This window comes from Caretta caretta, chromosome 22 (assembly GCF_965140235.1).
Source record: "Caretta caretta isolate rCarCar2 chromosome 22, rCarCar1.hap1, whole genome shotgun sequence".
Classification (NCBI taxonomy): domain Eukaryota; kingdom Metazoa; phylum Chordata; order Testudines; family Cheloniidae; genus Caretta; species Caretta caretta.
The window spans coordinates 18329094-18348458 of NC_134227.1; the positions used below are offsets into that span (position 1 = coordinate 18329094).

Here is a 19365-nt window from a genome sequence, read left to right on the forward strand (position 1 = left end):
AAAGTTATTTTAGTTATGATTAAAGGGAGCTTCATAAAGGGGTAGAGGGAGAGAACGAGGAAAAAGTGTGCAGTGGTTCAAGTGTAAGGCAAAAGCAAACGGGTTAGAATAATGAAAGGAAAGAACAGAGAGGAAATGGAAAGTGCTCAGCAATTTCTCTATGGATAAAGCTTCTGCAGTCTGTGCATCTACTAAGGAACAGAGTTAGAGCAAGGGGTTAGTGTGGATAAATGAAGTAAGAGGCAAGACTTAAGCTGTGTAAGATACCATGTACAGGGGAGGTCTGGAGAGATTAGGCTATTAATGTAAGTAATGGGAAACTTAAAAATTGATCATACAAACAATTGAGAGAAGGTGGTTGGTTTCTTGAATTAGGCTTGTCTGGTGAGTGAGTACCAGATTCTACTTGGATTCTACTTCTCTAATGAACTGGAATATAAATCCTCTTTGCTTACCTAAAATAGGCAATCCATTATTCTGACAGAATCTGGATAAAGTGAGGTACCAGGTTGGGGTAGGGATTACCCTATAGATTTTGGGTAACTTTTAAAGGTAGTGGTTTCTATTCTTTTTATTGAGGGAGGAAGCTGAGTGGTGATAGAAATAGGGCACCACCCAGAGCACACCTGCCCTGTTTATAGTTAAGAAAATATAACAGGCCAATTCCAGTGTCTGCTTGATATTGCTTTTTCAGTGAGCTACTATAAAGTAAATGAGAGAAAGTGGGGAAATTTGACACACAAGGAATAACTTGTTTAAGCAAATATTTCCTAAGGTGTATTTAAGGATTTTTGTTTCTATTTTTAGTGTCTGTTTTGGTTATTATAATTTTTTAGGAAACTTGTTTTATAGGTTGATGAAATTGTGCCTCCGTAAACTTGTTCACAAATCTGTTTTATTAGCAGTAAACAGAAATTGGGGAGGGAGGAGTCTTAATTTTTTTTAACAGACTGAATTCTTGTTTACATCCTAGTTTATTCATACCTTTTATATGTTCACATCAAAAAAAGGAATTTGCTTACAACTCTGCTTTTATATGTGACCAGGAAGTGAACTACAGAGTGTATGAACAAGAAGTAATACAGACAGTAACTTAGGCCCTGATCTGGCAAAGACTTACATGGGTGGTTAACTTTGGGTATTTGGGTAGTTCTAATCAAGTGAAATGCATACATATTCCTTTCATCTATCTACTTTTTGCTTGAAGGCAAGGAGATTAAATTAGTGCCTAATTTAAGACAAGTTGCAACAAATGGGTGTAATAAGTCATCAGAAGGAGTGGTAGGAGGAGAATGAAGGTAAATAGAAACGTGGTTACATAGACTAGTTATGTTCTTATTTAGATAGTTCTGCATCCTTTAGGGTTGTTTTTAATTCTGAGTTACAAATCAGTCAAATAGAGATTCCCCACTAGCCATCTTCCTAGCCATTGTCTGGTGGTGGTGGTGGTGGCAGTATTTATTACTTGTATTACGGTAGCACGTAGGAGCCCCAGTCATGGACCGGGATCCCCTTGTGCTAGGCGCTTTACGAACAAATCAAAAAGACCGCCCTTGTGATTGTTTGTTTTCCATAGACATCACAGTAGAAATGGGTCTTGAGGAGGGATGTGAAGGAGCATCTTAGAGGCATTATGGAATAGTTCAGAATGAGTGTTCCATGCATGAAGATTAACGTGGAAGAAGTGGACAAACAGGCAGTCAAGGCTGGCTTTGTTTGTGAGGTAATGCAGCAAGATACAAGTGCAGATACTAGAGCAGGATAGAGTTGTAAAAGGCTATCAAGGTGAGATGAACTTGAATTTGATGTGGAGATAAACAGGAGGGATTCAGGGAGTATCATGTCTCCAATGGTGGCTAGTTAATACCACATGTTAGAACATGTGTTTATATTCCCAGTATATCTTTTATCCTATCTAGCAACTATTGATGCTACATCATTCATGTAAATGCTCTTTTTAAAATTATACTAGGTCTTGGGCTCAAATTATTACTCTGTTTGTTAAATTTATCAATTTAATTGCATGTTGTACTTGTACTATGAGAAATAGAATTCAGGTGCTCGTGTTTTACCCTGTTGCTTTCTATGTGGGTACTTATGTGACCCCCATCACATTCCAAGATTTTAAATATACTTCTCTCTCTCTCTCTCTCTCTCTCCCCCTTCCCACTCAGTAGGATGAATTCCTTTACTCATTCATAGAATGATAGGACTGGAGGGGACCTCTAGAGGTCATCTAGTCCAGTCCTCTGCATTCATGGCAGGACTAAGTATTATATAATTATTTATGTTTTGTGTGTTAAGGGGTGGGGTGGGCAGGTATCTGTATATGAAGAGGTTTATTGAGAGGAAAGCCAAGTGAGTTTAGTAATTAGTTCTTAATACAGTGATGCCCTTTATCATTCTTATTCAGGTAATAAGGTCCACCTCCTGTGTATTGAAATAAATGCAAGTTAGGTGCCTACATATCTTTGAGGACCTATGTATCTCTTGTGCTTGCTAGCCATTCTTGATAGGTAAGAGTCCTGGTTCTTGGGAAATGCATCTATAGTTGTAGGTCCAGTCCTGTTGAAGACATTGAATATCAGGAGTGATGTACCTTTCCTGTACCAATCACTCTTTTATAAACTTTCCTATATTCTCTTATTGAAATGAGCCCGATCTTTTGATTCTCTTTTCCTATGGAAGTCTTTCAATGGCTCTGATTTTTGTTGCCTATTTTTACACTTTTAACATGATATTCAAGGTGAGACATACTATTGGTTTCTTTAATATTCTCAGTATTTTCTCTTGCGTTCTTTATAGCGCCTAACGTTTTGTTTCCTTTTTTGGTGAAATTGGGAATCCCTTAAGTATAGTTCTATGTAACTCAGTTCTCCAGTATTGACTGGGAATGAGGTCTGTAGGACCCCAAACTAGCTTCTAAACAACATGGACTCAGTTTGCTCTGTGTAACTGACATGAGTTTCCTTGCAGAGATTTTACACTTTCTCAACAGGTTAGTTACAGACATCCTTATATCTAGGACATTAATCACAATGAAATAAAAGTCCTTAACAATCCGAATTGCATTAGCTAAGTATGTTTTGATTGCATGTGCTGAGTCAAGAACTTGAGTTCAAAACTTTATTTAAAATTTTGTGGGTGAAATCCTGGTTGCCTGGAACTACTTATGTGCATGGAATTAAGCATGTGCATAAGTGTTTGCAGGATCAGACTCTGGGGTAGCAAAGCAAGCTGTAATTGAAGGTTTTACTCATGTATTTTGCAAATGAAAAAATACTGACTAGTTTTTGTTTGAGAACTTATCATTGCATTGTGCCAGACAGTGACATGGTGCTGCTGCAAGAAGTCTGTCAAGCTGTTTGATCCCTCAATACTGCTTCTGGTTCCCAGGCATTAGGCTGCGGTTTCTCCATTTATTACTTCAGTCCACTTGCTCACATGCACAAATTAAGCAGCACTTGAGGTCTCTGCTCCTCTGTCTAAGCGCCTGCTGGTACTGTCTGCACCCTTCGACAATGCTAAAGAGATTTTGGTCAGCAGTTGAGTTCCTAGATCAACAGCATGATATCTTATGTGCCTTAGTTTTTATAATTGAATTATCAAATTCTAAGATATAGCAGGTATATTTTTTAAATAAAAAAATGACCCAGAGTCATAGGAATTTGGGGTCCTGTTAACAAGCAGGGGTAGACAAGACTAGAAAATTGATTTAAAGAGAGAAATTTTTTTGTTCTTTTGCTACAGGTGGCAATAAAAATAATTGACAAATCTCAGCTCGATGCAGTGAACCTGGAAAAGATCTATCGAGAAGTGCAGATAATGAAAATGCTTGACCACCCGCACGTAATAAAACTCTACCAGGTACAGTTATAATCCTCTTGCTTTTCCCCTCCCCCCCATGTGTTCTAGTGTAAAATGTTTATGGATGTCTAATCCTCTACATCAGTGACATTTTATGGGCTGCTGGTTCACAGTATACATTCAGCTTTTATGTGGTGGAGTTGTTTTGGGTGTGTTTTTAATCTTTGTGCGTGCACAGCAGCATATTGGCCTAATTCATTCTGTGGTTAGCATACATGTCTGCGTCACACAGAAGAACTCCAGAGGTGCCTGAGATCTAATTTTTAAAAAAACTGGGTGATTTAGTGCTGGTGAGAGGTGCTAGACTAAGATACCTGGAGACTGAGCCTCCTATTTATTCACAGAGCAGGTACAGTATGAGCAGCAGCAGTGCAAGTTTCCTTCACATTACTTTGCCTATGTGCCTAAACTGAGAGTGACCATTGTTTTTTCATGTTTCAGAGTAACAGCCGTGTTAGTCTGTATTCGCAAGAAGAAAAGGAGTACTTGTGGCACCTTAGAGACTAACCAATTTATTTGAGCATAAGCTTTCGTGAGCTATAGCTCACTTCATCGCTAAGGTGCCACAAGTACTCCTTTTCTTTTTGTTTTTTCTTGGTTTTTCTGCTGAGACAACCCACCGACATAACATTTGGCACCCTTGTTGGTAATCTTATAAAGTCTTGTCCACGGGGATCTGGACTGAACCCACCAGTCTCCTTTCAGAGAAGTTACCAACCTTCCAATAAGTGGTAGCTTTCAGTTCAAACCAACCACCTGTAAGTGGGAGATTCTTAAACCCAATTCTTTGAACTGCCCAGTTCCCCTAAAAATCCAGGTCCCAGTTCATTGTTGTATGGTCATTTACATCACTGCAGAATGCTGCCTTGCCTGTCTGTGTGGGTGTAAGCAAGTACACAAGATGCAGGGCAAATGATTATTTGGATTTTCATTTTTCCTAAGTCATGAATAAATCTGTATACACACAGTAGGCCATGATGCTGCAGATCCACCTATAGAATTTGTCCGTAAACCTATTTGTGTAATTCTGAACTGAATCTTTGTATCTGCTGACTGTTTTCAGTCGATGTATGCGGTTTGCAATACAGCTGGGTGGGTTCAGAGTTAAAGGTGAAACTGCCCTTTCCTTGTCTTATTGTGTCTTGATGATTTAACGGTCTTTGGCACAAAAAGATGAGGTAGAGGGAGTTCATTTTCAGAAGTTTTTTGGTTTGTTCTTCATTGCACACACTTCCTTGAAGTCTGAAGCGTAGAGATGCTGCTGAGTCTTTTCCGATGTCAGGACGGTGTTGTGTATCAGTCCTGCTGAAGACTGAGGCTGGCATCAGAACCCAGTATATTGTATAAAGAATTTCAAGGCATTCAATAGTTAGTCCTTCTGATCTAATCAGGCATGCCACACACATTTCCCACTGATGCTGAATCAAAATCTGTATGAAATGATTAATGACTTATAATGCCAGCTTGTCTTATTGGCATCCAGATGTTTTCTGCTTTGAGCAGGGGCAGTACTGGAACTATTGACAAGGGAGGTGAACTCAAAAGTGGAGGCCAAGGCAGGAGTATAGTAGTAGAGAAATTCTACACAACCCGTCCTCTCATCAGCAACCCAAAAGCTCGAGGAAGCTCTGGGATGGGAGGGGGAATAGCAAGAGAATGGGTCCTCAACCTTTTCAGATGCCTACCAGCTAGAGGCCAAATTTGAAATCTGGATCCCCCAAATAGGGTCTAGGGATAACACATTGTGGTAGGAATCTCAGCACCCTCTTCTTCCCTCATGTGATGTTTCGAGGGGTTGGCTTCTGACCTGGCATTGCCTCTGAATAGTGTGTGCAGGTGAGGGGGGCATCTTTCTTACAGGTCATCGTTTAGTAGATTTGATCCTCTGGCTCTCAAGAATATAATATGTCTACACCTACATGTGTGTGCATGGGTGAGAGTTCAAGGGCTGGGTAAGAGGGAGGGGTAATTATGAGGATATGTTCAAAAAGAGAAATATGGTACAGAGCATTTTGGTGTGATATTGTCATGGGCCACTAGCTTATAACTCCCCGCTTGGAGGCATGATTCCTTCCCTCCACTGCTCCTGGAGATATGTAGCTATACACTGCCCTTCACACAGGTCAGACTGTGAAAGCACAATGTAGTTTTTAGTCTTTGAGCCAGTATCTGGTAATTTTTGTTTTTTAAGCCTGGCATTTTCAGTACAAATGCTTTGACTATGAAAAGAGCTAGCACAGTGTGTGTGTGGCGGGGGGGGGGGGGCATAATGCAATGGCAGAGAGACAATGTCTGAGCGTGCCAGTTTGGCAGTTTAACAGTTGAATTGAGCTGTTCATGTACAGTTGCTGTCCTACAGTAGGTTACATTTCTTCCCGTATTTGTTCATGTCAATCTCCGTGTAGGTGCCCACCTGGGCCTTGTGCGTGAGAGTAGAATCTTTAGCTAGCGGTGTTCATTGGGCCACAGGTGTGCTGTGCATGCCTTAGTGCGTGCCTTCAGCCTAAAAGTGGCTGCAACTCTCAGTTCCTCTTACTGCCCACGGCAGTGAGACAAAACAAGTGGTGTCCACCCCCTTCCTTTTAGCAGAATTTTCTCTTGTAAATTAGTTAATTCTCTTCAAATTCCTCCTTTTAAAATTTTTCTGTATTAACACACACCACCCTGCCCAAAAAAAAAAGAAAAATTTAAAGTTAAATTTTTTCCTCTCTTATTTTTACCTGGTATCCAGACCTAAACTGGCAGATTCAAAACCCACATGCTTCAAACTGTGGCAGTTCTGTGACACTCATTTCACTCATAGATGGCCACAGCTGCTGTGTTTGTCATCTCAGGGAGAACCATGTGTTAGACTGCTGCTCGGTATGCCGTTCCTTTTCCATCTCAACAACTAAGTCCAGAGACTCTCAGAAGAATTTATATTAACTCAGACAATCAATGAAAGGGACTTAAGAGCCCGAAGAGCGAAGTTTGACATCCCAGATTGATCTGGTCTCTAAGTTCCAGTCAGCCAATGCTCCTGCAATCTGGCACGCAACATCCAAGTTCACTATTGGCAAAAATCCACAGCACATCAGACAAAGATCAGGAACCAGCGAAGACTATCTTGGTGCCAACTTCCTACCCCAGCACTGAGAATCAGTACTGCGTCCTCACCAAGGCAAGTGAGATCTGAACACCTGGATAGACACTGCTGCCTGTACTGATCCCCCTCGTCCCACAAGGAGAGACTCAAACCCTTGCCCTCCTCTCAGCAGCAGAGTGCTAAGCTTGTTCATTCAATCGGGGCAAGTGATGCTCAGCACTGACTACACTACACTTGGCCCTGATACACATCTCCAAACGCACAATACAAAAATCGGCGCAAAGATCAGCACTGCCTTTGGGAGAAATTTCTGGCTCTTTTCCGCACCTTGTCAAACTTTTCAGCATCATTTTTAAAATGAGGCCACCAGAACTGGATGCAGTATTCCAGTATCAGTCTCTCCAATGCCGTATACCTAGGTAAAATCACCTCACTGCTCTTCTATTTATACATCCAAAGTTCACATTAGCCCTTTTTTGCTATATTGTCACACTGGGAGCTCATTTTGTGTTATCTGTCCACTACAGTGCCTTAATTTTTTTTAGGAGAGAGTCTCTTCTCTCCAGGATGCACTCCCCCACTCTGCAGATATGATGTTCCTTCATCCTAGATGTAAGATCATGTTTCTCTGTTCAAATTAGGAGGGTGATGACCTGTTTGCCTCTACACTTCAGCCCTAAACCTCAAGCTCTTTAGATACCAAAGACAGTCCAGACAGAGGATGCCCACCTACCTTTGGCAACAGTCTTCTGTGTACTCACCCAACAAGAAGCCAAGATTATCTCAGAAGAGACCATCACTTTCCTCAGTAATTGGTCAGTCTACATCAGCTACACCAAATTTGATAGAACAGTGTTACAGTCACTTTATTTAGCGGTTGCCAGGACTTCTCAATCCCACCTTCTAGATGAGACAGTGCTTATCAGTTACCTAGAGTGGGATCATATGGACACAGATCTGAAGAAGACAGGATGGTTACCTTATAGGACCAGTAGTTCCCTGACCTGTCAGACCCCTTTGGTACTGACTGCACCAAGACCACCTACCTCTGAGGCAGTGGAACCATCCCGTACTGTGCAAGCCAAAGACACTAAGCAGTTGGGTTCAGTCAAAGGCACAAAAGGAAAACCTACAATCCCTGTCTCGGTACCACCAGAGCTGCTCAAACATATGGCGGCAGCAGCACTGAGCAGCTTGGCAGCGCTACAATCTATGGCGTCATCCACAGTGCACAACCCTCGGCACTGACAACCGCAGTAAAGGTATCAATACCACCGACAGCACCCTGCTCAGAACTGATGCTCTCCGTACCACAGCAGTTTCTCCAACATAAAGACCTTTTAGTCTCGTCAACACCGGAATCTCCACTCCTCAGTACCGACATTATTCCAGCACGCTTGGTACCATGCCAACTCACTATGCGAACCTGATCAGCTCCTCCTCTATCCAGTGATGAGGATGATAATGAGGAAGGAAAAATCTACTCCTCCTATTGCTTTTCACCTATACAGACACACACCAGACCGGGTCCACTAGAACAACATCAGTACCACCGAAGACCTGCAACTCAAGGATGGTACAGACGCCCCTGGATGCTGCCACCAATATCATTCCCACCACAGTATCCCTACTGGGACCCGTGGGCAGCGTGCCGCCAACACTACCCTAAGCTTCCCAGTCCACACAGGGAGAAGTCAAGGCATTCTCCATCACTTTCAGTACCTTGACCCTCTGAATCCCTGGAAGAGGCAATCAAGAAACTGGAGAAGACTTTGGATCAGGAAGTCACTGCGGCTGCCGGTTTTTCATCCTCCTTTCCAGATGAAACTATCATGCCCCCACCACCCATGACGGGGATGACTTTAAACAGTTCCAAGAACTGTTTAAGAGGATTGCAAACTCACTGGTATACCGCTGGAAGAAGTTGCAGAGTCCCACATCATAAGTTGTTGGACATCCTCCAAACTTCAACCTCTTGCAAGATTGCTCCCCCAATAAATGAGGGTCTTGTGAACCCAGCCAAGACTCTCTGGCAGAGCCCAGCAACAATTCTGCCCACTTGCAAAAGAGCGGATTAAAAAAATTCTGTCCCTTCCAAGAGAATGGAATTTTTATTTTCACAACCCCTTCTCCCTGTTCCCTAACTGCCCCAACCCCTATCCACATCCCTGGCCCCTGACAGCCCCCCGGGACTCCCACGCCTATTCAACGCTCTCTGTTCCTTGTCCCCCGACTGCCCCACCCCAGAACCTCTGCCCCTGACTGCCCCTCAGGACCCTTTGCCCCTTATCCAACCCCCCCCTTACCATGCTGCTCAGAGCAGCAAAGCCCCACCGCCCAGCCGGAGCCAGCCACGCCGCTGCCATGCGCGGCGGGCCAGAGCGCTGGTGTCGTGTGGAGGCTGCGAGGGAGGGGCCGGGGGCTGGCCTCCCCAGCCAGGAGCTCAGGGCTGGGCAGGACAGTCCCGCGGGCTGGATGTGGCCCGCGGGCCGTAGTTTGCCCACCTTTTCCCTACGCCAAACTCACTGGTGTTAGAGGCCATGAATGAAAGGGGCAGACAAGGTTATTACGTGGGGAGACGCAAGCTGTCAGCCTCCACCCCCAAACCCTGCTTCACTTCCAGCATTTATAATAGTGTTAAATATTTCAAGTGTTCCTAATTTATAAGCGGGGTCGCACTCTAAGGTTTGCTGTGTGAAAGGGGTCACCAATACAAAAGTTTGAGAACCATTGCTATACCTTAACATTTTTGTGGGTGAGAAAGTTAAGTTTGGCACATAAGGGTATGTCTACACTATGAAATTAGGTCGATGTTATAGAAGTCTATTTTTAGAAATTGATTTTATACAGTCGATTGCGTATGTCCACACTAAGCGCATTAAGTCAGTGGAGTACGTCCTCACTATCATGGCTAGCATAGACTTAGAGTGGTGCACTGTGGGTAGCTATCCCACAGTTCCCACAGTCTCGGCCGCCCATTGGAATTCTGGGTTAAGCTCCCAATGCCTGATGGGGCAAAAACATTGTCAAGGGTGGTTTTGGATACGTCGTCAGTCGTCCCTCCCTCCGTGAAAGCAATGGCAGACAATTGTTTCACGCCTTTTTTCTGCACAGATGCCATACCATGGCAAGCGTGCAGCCCGCTCAGCTCACCGACACCATCACTGTTGTGTCCTGGGTGCTGCTGGCAGCAGACAGTGTAGTAGGACTGCTAACCATCGTCATACATCTCTTCCGCTGCAACTCTGCTCTGCTGCTATTGTCTCAATAGCAAATTTCTCCATGTTGTCTGTCATGGGCTCCCGGGTACATGTGTTCTTCCTCGGGAAATGTGCGTGGTGCTAACCGTCATCCTCCACCGCTTCCGCTGCAACTCTGCTCTCATGAATCCACCTCGCAGGCCCTCTCGTCGTTCTCTATAAATATCTATTCTCGTGGCATCGGTCTTTAGCCACCGCTTCCGCTGCAACTCTGCTCTCCTGCAGACGCCATGCCACGGCAAGCATGGAGCCCGTTCAGATCACCGCAGCAGTTATGAGCGTTGTAAACACCTTGCGCATTATCCTGCAGTATGTGTAGAACCAGAACCTCCAAAAGCAGGCGAGGAGGCGACGGCAGTGTGGTGACGAGAGTGATGAGGACATGGACACAGATTCTCTCAAAGCACAGGCCCTGGCAATTTGGACATCCTGGTGGCAATGGGGCAGGCTCATACTGTGGAATGCCGATTCTGGGCCTGGGAAACAAGCACAGACTGCTGGGACTGCATAGTGCTGCAGGTCTGGGATGATTCCCAGTGGCTGCGCAACTTTCGCATATTTAAGGGTACTTTCATGGAACTTTGTGACTTGCTTTCCCCTGCCCTGAAGCGCAAGAATACCAAGATAAGAGCAGCCCTCACAGTTCAGAAGCGAGTGGCAATAGCCCTCTGGAACCTTGCAACGCCAGACAGCTACCGGTCAGTTGGGAATCAGTTTGGAGTGGGCAAATCTACTGTGAGGGCTGCTGTGATCCAAGTAGCCATCGCAATTACTGAGCGGTTGCTATCTAGGGTAGTGACTCTGGGAAATGTGCTGCAATCAGATTCCCTAACTGTGGTGGGGAGATAGACGGAACGCTTATCCCTATCTTGGGACCGGACCACCTTGGCATCCAGTACATAAACCGCAAGGGGTACTTTTCAGTGGTTCTGCAAGCACTGGTGGATCGCAAAGGACTTTTCACTGACATCAATGTAGGATAGCCAGGAAAGGTACATGATGGTTACATCTTCAGGAACTCTGGTCTGTTTGAACAGCTGCAAGAAGGGACTTACTTCCCAGCCAGAAAATAACCTTTGGGGATGTTGAAATGTCTATAGTTATCCTTGGGGACCCAGCCTACCCCTTAATGCCATGGCTCATGAAGCCATACACAGGCACCCTGGACAGTATTAAGGAGCTGTTCAACTACAGGCTGAGCAAGTGTAGAATGGTGGTAGAATATGCATTTGGAAGTTTAAAAGCACGCTGGCGCAGTTTACTGACTCGGTTTGACCTCCGCAAAACCAATATTCCCATTGGTATTGCTGCTTGCTGTGTGCTCCACAATATCTGTGAGTAAGGGGGAGACATTTATGATGGGGTGGGAGGTTGAGGCAAATTGCCTGGCCGCTGATTACGTGCAGCCAGACACGAGGGTGATTAGAAAAACACAGCAGGGCATGCTGCGCATCAGAGAAGCTCTGAAAACCAGTTTCATGACTGGCCAGGCTATGGTGTGACAATTCTGTTTTTCTCCTTGATGAAAACCCACCTCCTTGGTTCAGTCTGTAAGCCAACCACCCTCCCACCTTTGATCACCGCTTGCAGAGGCAATAAAGTCATTGTTTCAAAATCATGCATTCTTTCTTTATTCATCACACAAATAGGGGGATAACTGCCAAAGTAGCCTGGGAGGGGTGGGGGAGGAGGGAAGCACCTGGTGAGGTGGTGGATGAGGGAGGAGGGAAGGACAAGGCCACACTACACTTCAAAACTTACTGAATGCCAGCCTTGTGTTGCTTGGGCAGTCCTCTGGGGTGGAGTGCCCGGAGGGCCCACCTCCCGTTCTTGGACGCCTGGGTGAGGAGGCTATGGAACTTGGGGAGGAGGGTGGGCGGTTACACAGGGGCTGCAGCAGTGGTCTGTGCTCCTGCTGTCTTTCCTGCAGCTCCACCAGACGCCAGAGCATATCAGTCTGATCCCCCAGTAGCCTCAGCATTGCATCCTGCCTCCTTTCATCATGCTGCCACCACCTCTCCTCTTGCTCCCGCAACCTCTCATCTTAATCGCGAATGTGGGGTTTTTTTTCTGCCTTATCATAGAATATCAGGGTTGGAAGGGACCTCAGGAGGTCATCTAGTCCAACCCCCTGCTCAAAGCAGGACCAATCCCCAATTTTTGCCTCAGATCCCTAAATGGCCCCCTCAAGGATTGAACTCAGAACCCTGGGTTTAGCAGGCCAATGCTCAAACCACTGAGCTATCCCTCCCCTGTAAAGTACTGTGTGCTAACCCATTGTGTCACTGGGGTCCAGGGTTAGGCATGTTTCTCCTTGTTCCATGGATGGATTTGGGGAGGAGGGTGCTAGCCTCTGGGACGGAGATGATAGGGGGAGCGTTGAAACATTTGCAGCTGTGGGAGGAAAAAAGGGAGAATAGTATTTAAAAAGATATTTTAGAGAACAAAGGGTAGACACTTTCACGGTGAACCAAGCTGTTAACATTACATAGCACATGTGCTTTCGCTACAAGGTCGCATTTTGCCTCTTACATTGCGGGTCTGCCAGTTTGGTGTGAGAGATCACACACAAAGGGCCGGGCAACAGAATTCAGATGCAGGCAGCCATGGTAAGTTACAGTCTCTCGGTTTCTTCAACCTTCATAACATGTGGGAATGGTTTCAAACAGCAGTGCCCTCCTTTCCCATACCAAGCACCCGTTGGGTTGGCCATTTAAAAGGAGGGGCTCTATTGGCCGCGAATGCATCCCAAGTCTTCAGGGCAAATTAATCATTAAACACACTTGCTTTTAAACCATATATTATATTTACAAAGGTACAGATGGAGGTGCCAGAGGTGCCTTCTCCAGCTTCATGGTACAGGAGCCTGCCTTGGGAGGGTATTGGCTCCAGGGTGATGAACAGTTTCCGGCTGTCGGGAAGAATGGTTTCTCTGCTCGCCTGCTGTGCGCTATCCTCCTCCTCTTCATCTTCCACACCCCAAAATCCTCATGCCTGTTGCGTGAGACTCCCCCCTTGCAGGTGTCCACGGACAGGGGTGGGGTAGTAGTAGGGGCGCTCCCTAGAATTGCATGCAGCTCCTCATAGAAGCGGCATGTCTGGGGCTCTGATCCGGAGTAGCTGTTTGCCTGAGCGCCTTAATTTTCATGCGGCACTGCTGCGGGTTGCTGTTGTAGCCTCTGTCCATCATGCCCTTGGAGATTTTGGCAAATGTATTGGCATTTTGTCTTTTGGAACGGAGTTCTGATAGCACGGATTCATCTCCCCATACAGCGATCAGATCCAGTACGTCCCGTTCGGTCCATGCTGGAGCTCTTTTGCGATTCTGACAGGTTTCAGAGTAGCAGCCATGTTAGTCTGTACCTGCAAAAAGAAAAGGAGTGCTTGTGGCACCTTAGAGACTAACAAATTTATTTGAGCATAAGCTTTCCTGAGCTACAGCTCACTTCATCGGATGCATGCAGTGGAAAATACAGTGGGGAGATTTTATATGCACAGAGGACATGAAACAATGGGTGTTACCATACACACTGTAATGAGAGTGATCAGGTAAGGTGAGATACTACCGGCAGGAGAGAAAACAAACCTTTTGTAGCGATAATCAAGGTGGGCTATTTCCAGCAGTTGACAAGAACATGTGAGGAACAGTAATAAACATGGGGAAATAGTTTTACTTTGTGTAATGACACATCCACTCCCAGTCTTTATTCAAGTCTAAGTTAATGGTGTCCAGTTTGCAAACTAATTCCAATTCAGCAGTCTCTCTTTGGAGTCTGTTTTTGAAGTTTTTTTGTTGAAGGATTGCCACTTTTAGGTCAGAAATCGAGTGACCAGAGAGATTGAAGTGTTCTCCAACTGGTTTTTGAATGTTATAATTCTTGACGTCTGATTTGTGTCCATTTATTCTTTTGTGTAGAGACTGTCCAGTTTGGCCAATGTACATGGCAGAGGGGCATTACTGGCACATGATGGCATATATCACATTGGTAGATGTGCAGGTGAACGAGCCTCTGATAGTGTGGCTGGTGTGATTAGACCCTATGATGGTGTCCCCTGAATAGATATGTGGGCACAGTTGGCAACGGGCTTTGTTGCAAGGATAGGTTCCTGGGTTAGTGTTTTTGTTGTGTGGTGTGTGGTTGCTGGTGAGTATTTGCTTCAGGTTGGGGGGCTGTCTGTAAGCAAGGACTGACCTGTCTCCCAAGATCTGTGAGAGTGGTGGGTCATCCTTCAAGATGCGTTGGAGAGGTTTTAATTGGGGGCTGAAGGTGACAGCTAGTGGCGTTCTGTTATTTTCTTTGTTGGGCCTGTCCTGTAATAGGTAACTTCTGGGTACTTTTCTGGCTCTGTCAATCTGTTTCTTCACTTCATCAGGTGGGTATTGTAGTTGTAAGAACGCTTGATAGAGATCTTGTAGATGTTTGTCTCTGTCTGAGGGGTTGGAGTAAATGCGGTTGTGTCGTAGAGCTTGGCTGTAGACAATGGATCGTGTGGTGTGGTCTGGATGAAAGCTGGAGATGATTCTGAGACTGCATGGTCACCTGTGCTCATGAGCTCGTCATGCTGGCCAAACAGGAAATGAAATTCAAAAGTTCCCGGAGTTTTTCCTGTGTACCTGGCTAGTGCATCTGAGTTGAAAGTGCTGTCCAGAGCAGTCACAATGGAGCACTCTGGGATAGCTCTCAGAGACCCATATGGTCGAATTCCGTCCACGCTACCCCAAATTCTACCTGGCGATGTCGATTTCAGTGGTAATGCCCTCATCGGGGAGTAGTACAGAAATCAATTTCAAGAGCCCTTTAAGTCAACAAAAATGGCTGCGTCGTGTGGATGGGTGCAGGGTTAAATCGATCTAGCGCTGCTAAATTGGACCTAAACTTGTTGTGTAGACCAGGGCTAAGGCTGAGGCCCTATAATGGGGCAACCCACCATGTTTGGTAGGTTCAGCTCATTCATTGTTAGTTCGTCGTTAATTCTTAATTTTTAGTTTTAAGTAAACTCTAAGTTAAAAGAGCTCTTAACCTCTCATCTTGCTCATCCCTCCTGTCCTCACATTCATTTTCTGCTTTCCCGGACTCTGACATTGTTTGCCTCCACACATTCTGCTGGGCTCTTTCAGTGCGGAAGGACTGCATGAGCTCAGAGAACAATATTAGCTGTAACGTCTTCTAAGTTTTTCACTTCCCACTCAAGACTTGAGGAACCTGGATGATCGAACTCTAGACCTGAAAGACTTCTTAAACATCTGTTTTACTTTTTGCTATTTATGTTGTATTCTTTTTGCATTTCACTTAAATTGGATGGTAAAAATAGATCAGTCAGTTTCACATTTGTTTCAAGTATCTTTCATTTTCTGTTGTTCATATTAACATGGTGCCCTGGCATTTTGGGTTATTGGCATTGCAGGGTAAGAGTTTGATCTGAATATAAATCCTTATATTACAGAATCTACATTTTGGGCCTAACTTCCCTGTCAACAACCTTTTTAGTAAATTTAGGCCAACTTATTTCATGAATGGTGCTTCATCTGATTTTGTATTTGAAATGTCATGCAAGAAACATGTTTAACTCAAATTGCAGGCACCAAAAATATAAAACAAAAGAAAAAACCTCTTTGCATTCAAACTGAGGGCCTGATGCTGAAGCCCTGTGAAGGCAATGGGATTGCTCACATAAAGGATCAACTCTTTGGTGACAGAATTATTCCACTGAATAAAGACAAAGGGCTTGATTTAGCAAAGTCTTGTTTAGCTTTAATTTCACATTATGGGAAATAGTCTGGCATTTCCTTTTAAAATCAACTTGTGATTCATAGAATAGAGGCAAATGTTAGGGGATAAAATTAGTAGCAAGCATAAGTAAGATTCACCACGATCTCCTTAATGAATGACAGAAAAGAAAAACGAGGGAGAGAGAGGAGTGGGAAGGAGTTAAATTAGGGACTGGAGGGAAGCAAGGACAGTTACAGACAAAGGTAATGCAACTTTTAATTTTGTTTGCCTCCTAGATATTATTGTCATTGGCACATTAGAAATACATTTGGTAGATAGGTAAGTAGATAAAAGTAACGTTAGCATGTCAAAAACATTGAGTCTTTCTAATCTATCTACATATAATGTGCCCATCATAGTAGTATGTCCACAATATGAGTCTCAGAGCTCCCTATTTGAGGGTGCTGGATGTAATGGGGACCAAATTCATGGCTTTCTAGTGTAGAAAATACAGTATTGAGGTTTCCTGTCTCCTCCAGGTGTTGGGTTAAAAACCAACCTTTCCATACTTTTTTTGTTTTTCAAAAAAGAAAATTTACAGGCAAAAATGTACTCTGGACCTTTATAGAATTAAATAAGGACCCAGATATGGTTGGAGTTTCTGAAGATTAGCCATTGCGTTCTTTCTGTAGAGCGATATCAAATCTTTTGGGTAATTCATGTGGGTTTTATAATTTTCTGTTAGATATGTGAGAGACAAGGTGGGTGAGGTAATATCTTTTACTAGACCAATTTCTGTTGGTGAAAGAGACAAGCTTTTGAGCTACACAGAGCACGTCTTCAGCTGTGTCGTCTTTAGTTCTGTGTAAATTGAAAGTTTGTCTCTTTCACCAACAGAAGTTGGTTCAGTAAAAGATGGTACGTCACCCACCTTGTCTCTTGAATATCCTGGGATCAACATGGCTACAACATGTTAAAAATATATTGTAAAACCTAAGAAGAAAAACACATTTATTCAAAAACAATTATTTACTAGAAACTGTTGCAATAGTTTCAAGGTTGTGAATAAATAAAAATCAGGAAAATCATGATTAAAGAAGGCTGCACCCACAGCTTACTCAGGTTGGTGTGTGTTTCTCAAATTACAGTGCTCAGGTTTGTTAAAATAGTTGAGGTCCAAAATGTGACTGACGCTCAAATTGTTATAACCTGCTGGAGAAAAAAATCCTAAATGACTATTTTTATTTTAAAATACAGTTTTTCAGTCTGTTTTTGGTCCTGCTACTTGTGTAATGAGCTACTGAGGGAGCGCTTAAAAGATTAAGCTAGGGTGATGCATAGGAAAAAAAACTGGAGTGTAATCAAGGAAGATTTCCTTTTGGGGGTTGATTTTCTTGGTAAGCTCATGTCCTGAATTCTTTAGTGAAATCCCCTTGTTTGGGACAGCGCAGAAATTTTGATGTCAAATTTAGAGATGTAGATTTTTTCCCAGTATTTCCAAATTGAGAGCAGGCTATTCTTGTGGGAAAGCTTACTCAAACACGATCAGGGCTATAGATGTCTGAGGAAAGAAGTTTGAAGTTATTTGTAAAATTTTCAGAAAGGTGAAAATGGGTTTGTGATGGTTCCAGTACTGTACTGCGCACAGTTGCATTATGGTATCAAAGGAATCTCATGATTTATCAGATTAGCCAGTCTTTCCCAAACGTGCATTGCATTTTTTTTTTCCACCATGGCAACTGAGGGCACCCAGGGCTCCAGGCTTCTTTCCTGTCCACAGACACTAATCATTTTCCAGCAAGTCAGAAGAGGAGTTAGGCAGAACAGTCACTCAGACATGTTGGCTCAAGTGCAAACCACTTTCAGGCCAAGTCTGTTCACTCAGTTAGCATTTGGAGTTGTCAGCTTCTCATAGCTATTATTTGGGACGAAGAATCAAATCTAAGTTATCATTTAGGCTCCAATTTTAGCAGAATACTTAAGCATTTGGCTAACCATCAGCACATGAGTAGCCCTGTTGAAGCCAGTCACATGACTAAATTTAAGCACCTGTCTACGTGTTTGCAGGCATGAGACCTTAAGTGACTTCCTCTGGGGGAGAAGGGCTGGAATAGCTATGTTTATGTAGTTTTTATCCTTCTCCAACTAAACTAATGTGCAATTTCTCCATCAACAGGTGATGGAGACCAAAAGCATGTTGTACCTTGTGACAGAATATGCCAAAAATGGAGAAATTTTCGGTAAGCAAGAGAATATTTTAATGTTAAAATATTAAATCGTTTACTTCTGCAGGTTGTTATTGCATCTTACTTGATCAGTCTTTATAAAATAAAAACACACAGCCAACCTGCGGAGCTCGTTGCCAGGGGATGTTGTGAAGGCCAGAAGAAAACTGCGTTCAAAAAAGAATTAAATAAGTTTGTGGAGGATCAGTCCTTCAATGGCTATTAGCCAAGGTGGTCAGGGATGCATCCTCGTTCTGGGTGTCCCAACTGTCAGAAGCTGGGACTGGACAACTGTGGATGGATCACTTGATAATTGCTCTGTTCTATTCGTTCCCTTTGAAGCATTGGGCACTGGCTACTTTTGGAAGGCAGGATATTGGGCTAGATGGACCATTAGTCTGACTCAGTATGGCCGTTCTTACGTAAATTGAAGCCTCGGGGACATTTATACTATAGCGCACACTTTCTCATTTATATGTCAAGGAAAAGCTGTGACACTAGTTGAAACTGTTCTCCTCTTTTTATTAATTGAAATACAAAAATGTTTCTTAAAAACGTAAGTGCTTAATGTAAGGTTTAACAAAATTCTGTTCAGGAAATGTGGTGTCCTTCTAGCAGAGTTGATTGTATATTAAAAAGCAATGTAGATTCATAGATTCCAAGGTCGGAGGGACTGTTGTGATCATCTAGTCTGACCTCCTGTATAACACAGGCTAAATAACTTCCCCCAAAATAATTCCTAGAGCCACTCTTTTAGAAAAACATCCGATCTTGATTTAAAAAATTAGTGTTGGAGAATCCACCATAGCCCTTGGTAAATTGTTCCACTGGTTAATGACCCTCACCATTAAACATTTATGCCTTATTTCCAGTCTAAATTTGTCTAGTTTGAGCTTTGAGCCATTGGATTGTGTTGTACCCGTTCTCTGCTAGATTGAAGATCTATTACTAAATAATTGTTCCCCACTTGGGTACTTGTAAACTGTAACCAAGTCACCCCTTAATCTTCTTTGTGTTAAGCTAAATAGCTTGAGCTCCTGGAGTCTGTTACTATAAGGCATGTTTTCTAATCCTTTAATCATTTTTGTGACTCTTCTCTGAACCTGCTCCAATTTATCAACATCTTTTTTGAATTTTGGGCACCAGAACTGGACACAATATTTCAGCAATGGTTGCACCAGTGCCAAATACATAGTTATAATAACTTCTGTACTCCT

General features: G+C 43.6%; 1 protein-coding gene across 4 annotated transcripts in view; it reads left to right on the forward strand.

Annotated features, from left to right (window-relative positions):
• Positions 1–19365, forward strand: part of SIK2 (salt inducible kinase 2) — a 118044-nt gene that overhangs the window by 10343 nt on the left and 88336 nt on the right. Inside the window, exons 1-3 of one of the 4 annotated variants that reach the window (XM_048827469.2) lie at positions 2720–2746; positions 3751–3867; positions 18100–18163. In XM_048827469.2, the coding sequence (XP_048683426.1) occupies positions 2735–2746; positions 3751–3867; positions 18100–18163 (193 nt within the window). In that variant the 5' untranslated portion in view covers positions 2720–2734. Of the gene's footprint in view, positions 1–2719; positions 2747–3750; positions 3868–18099; positions 18164–19365 lie in introns of those variants that run through there. The other 3 variants (XM_048827468.2, XM_048827474.2, XM_048827471.2) reach the window with 3 other exon arrangements.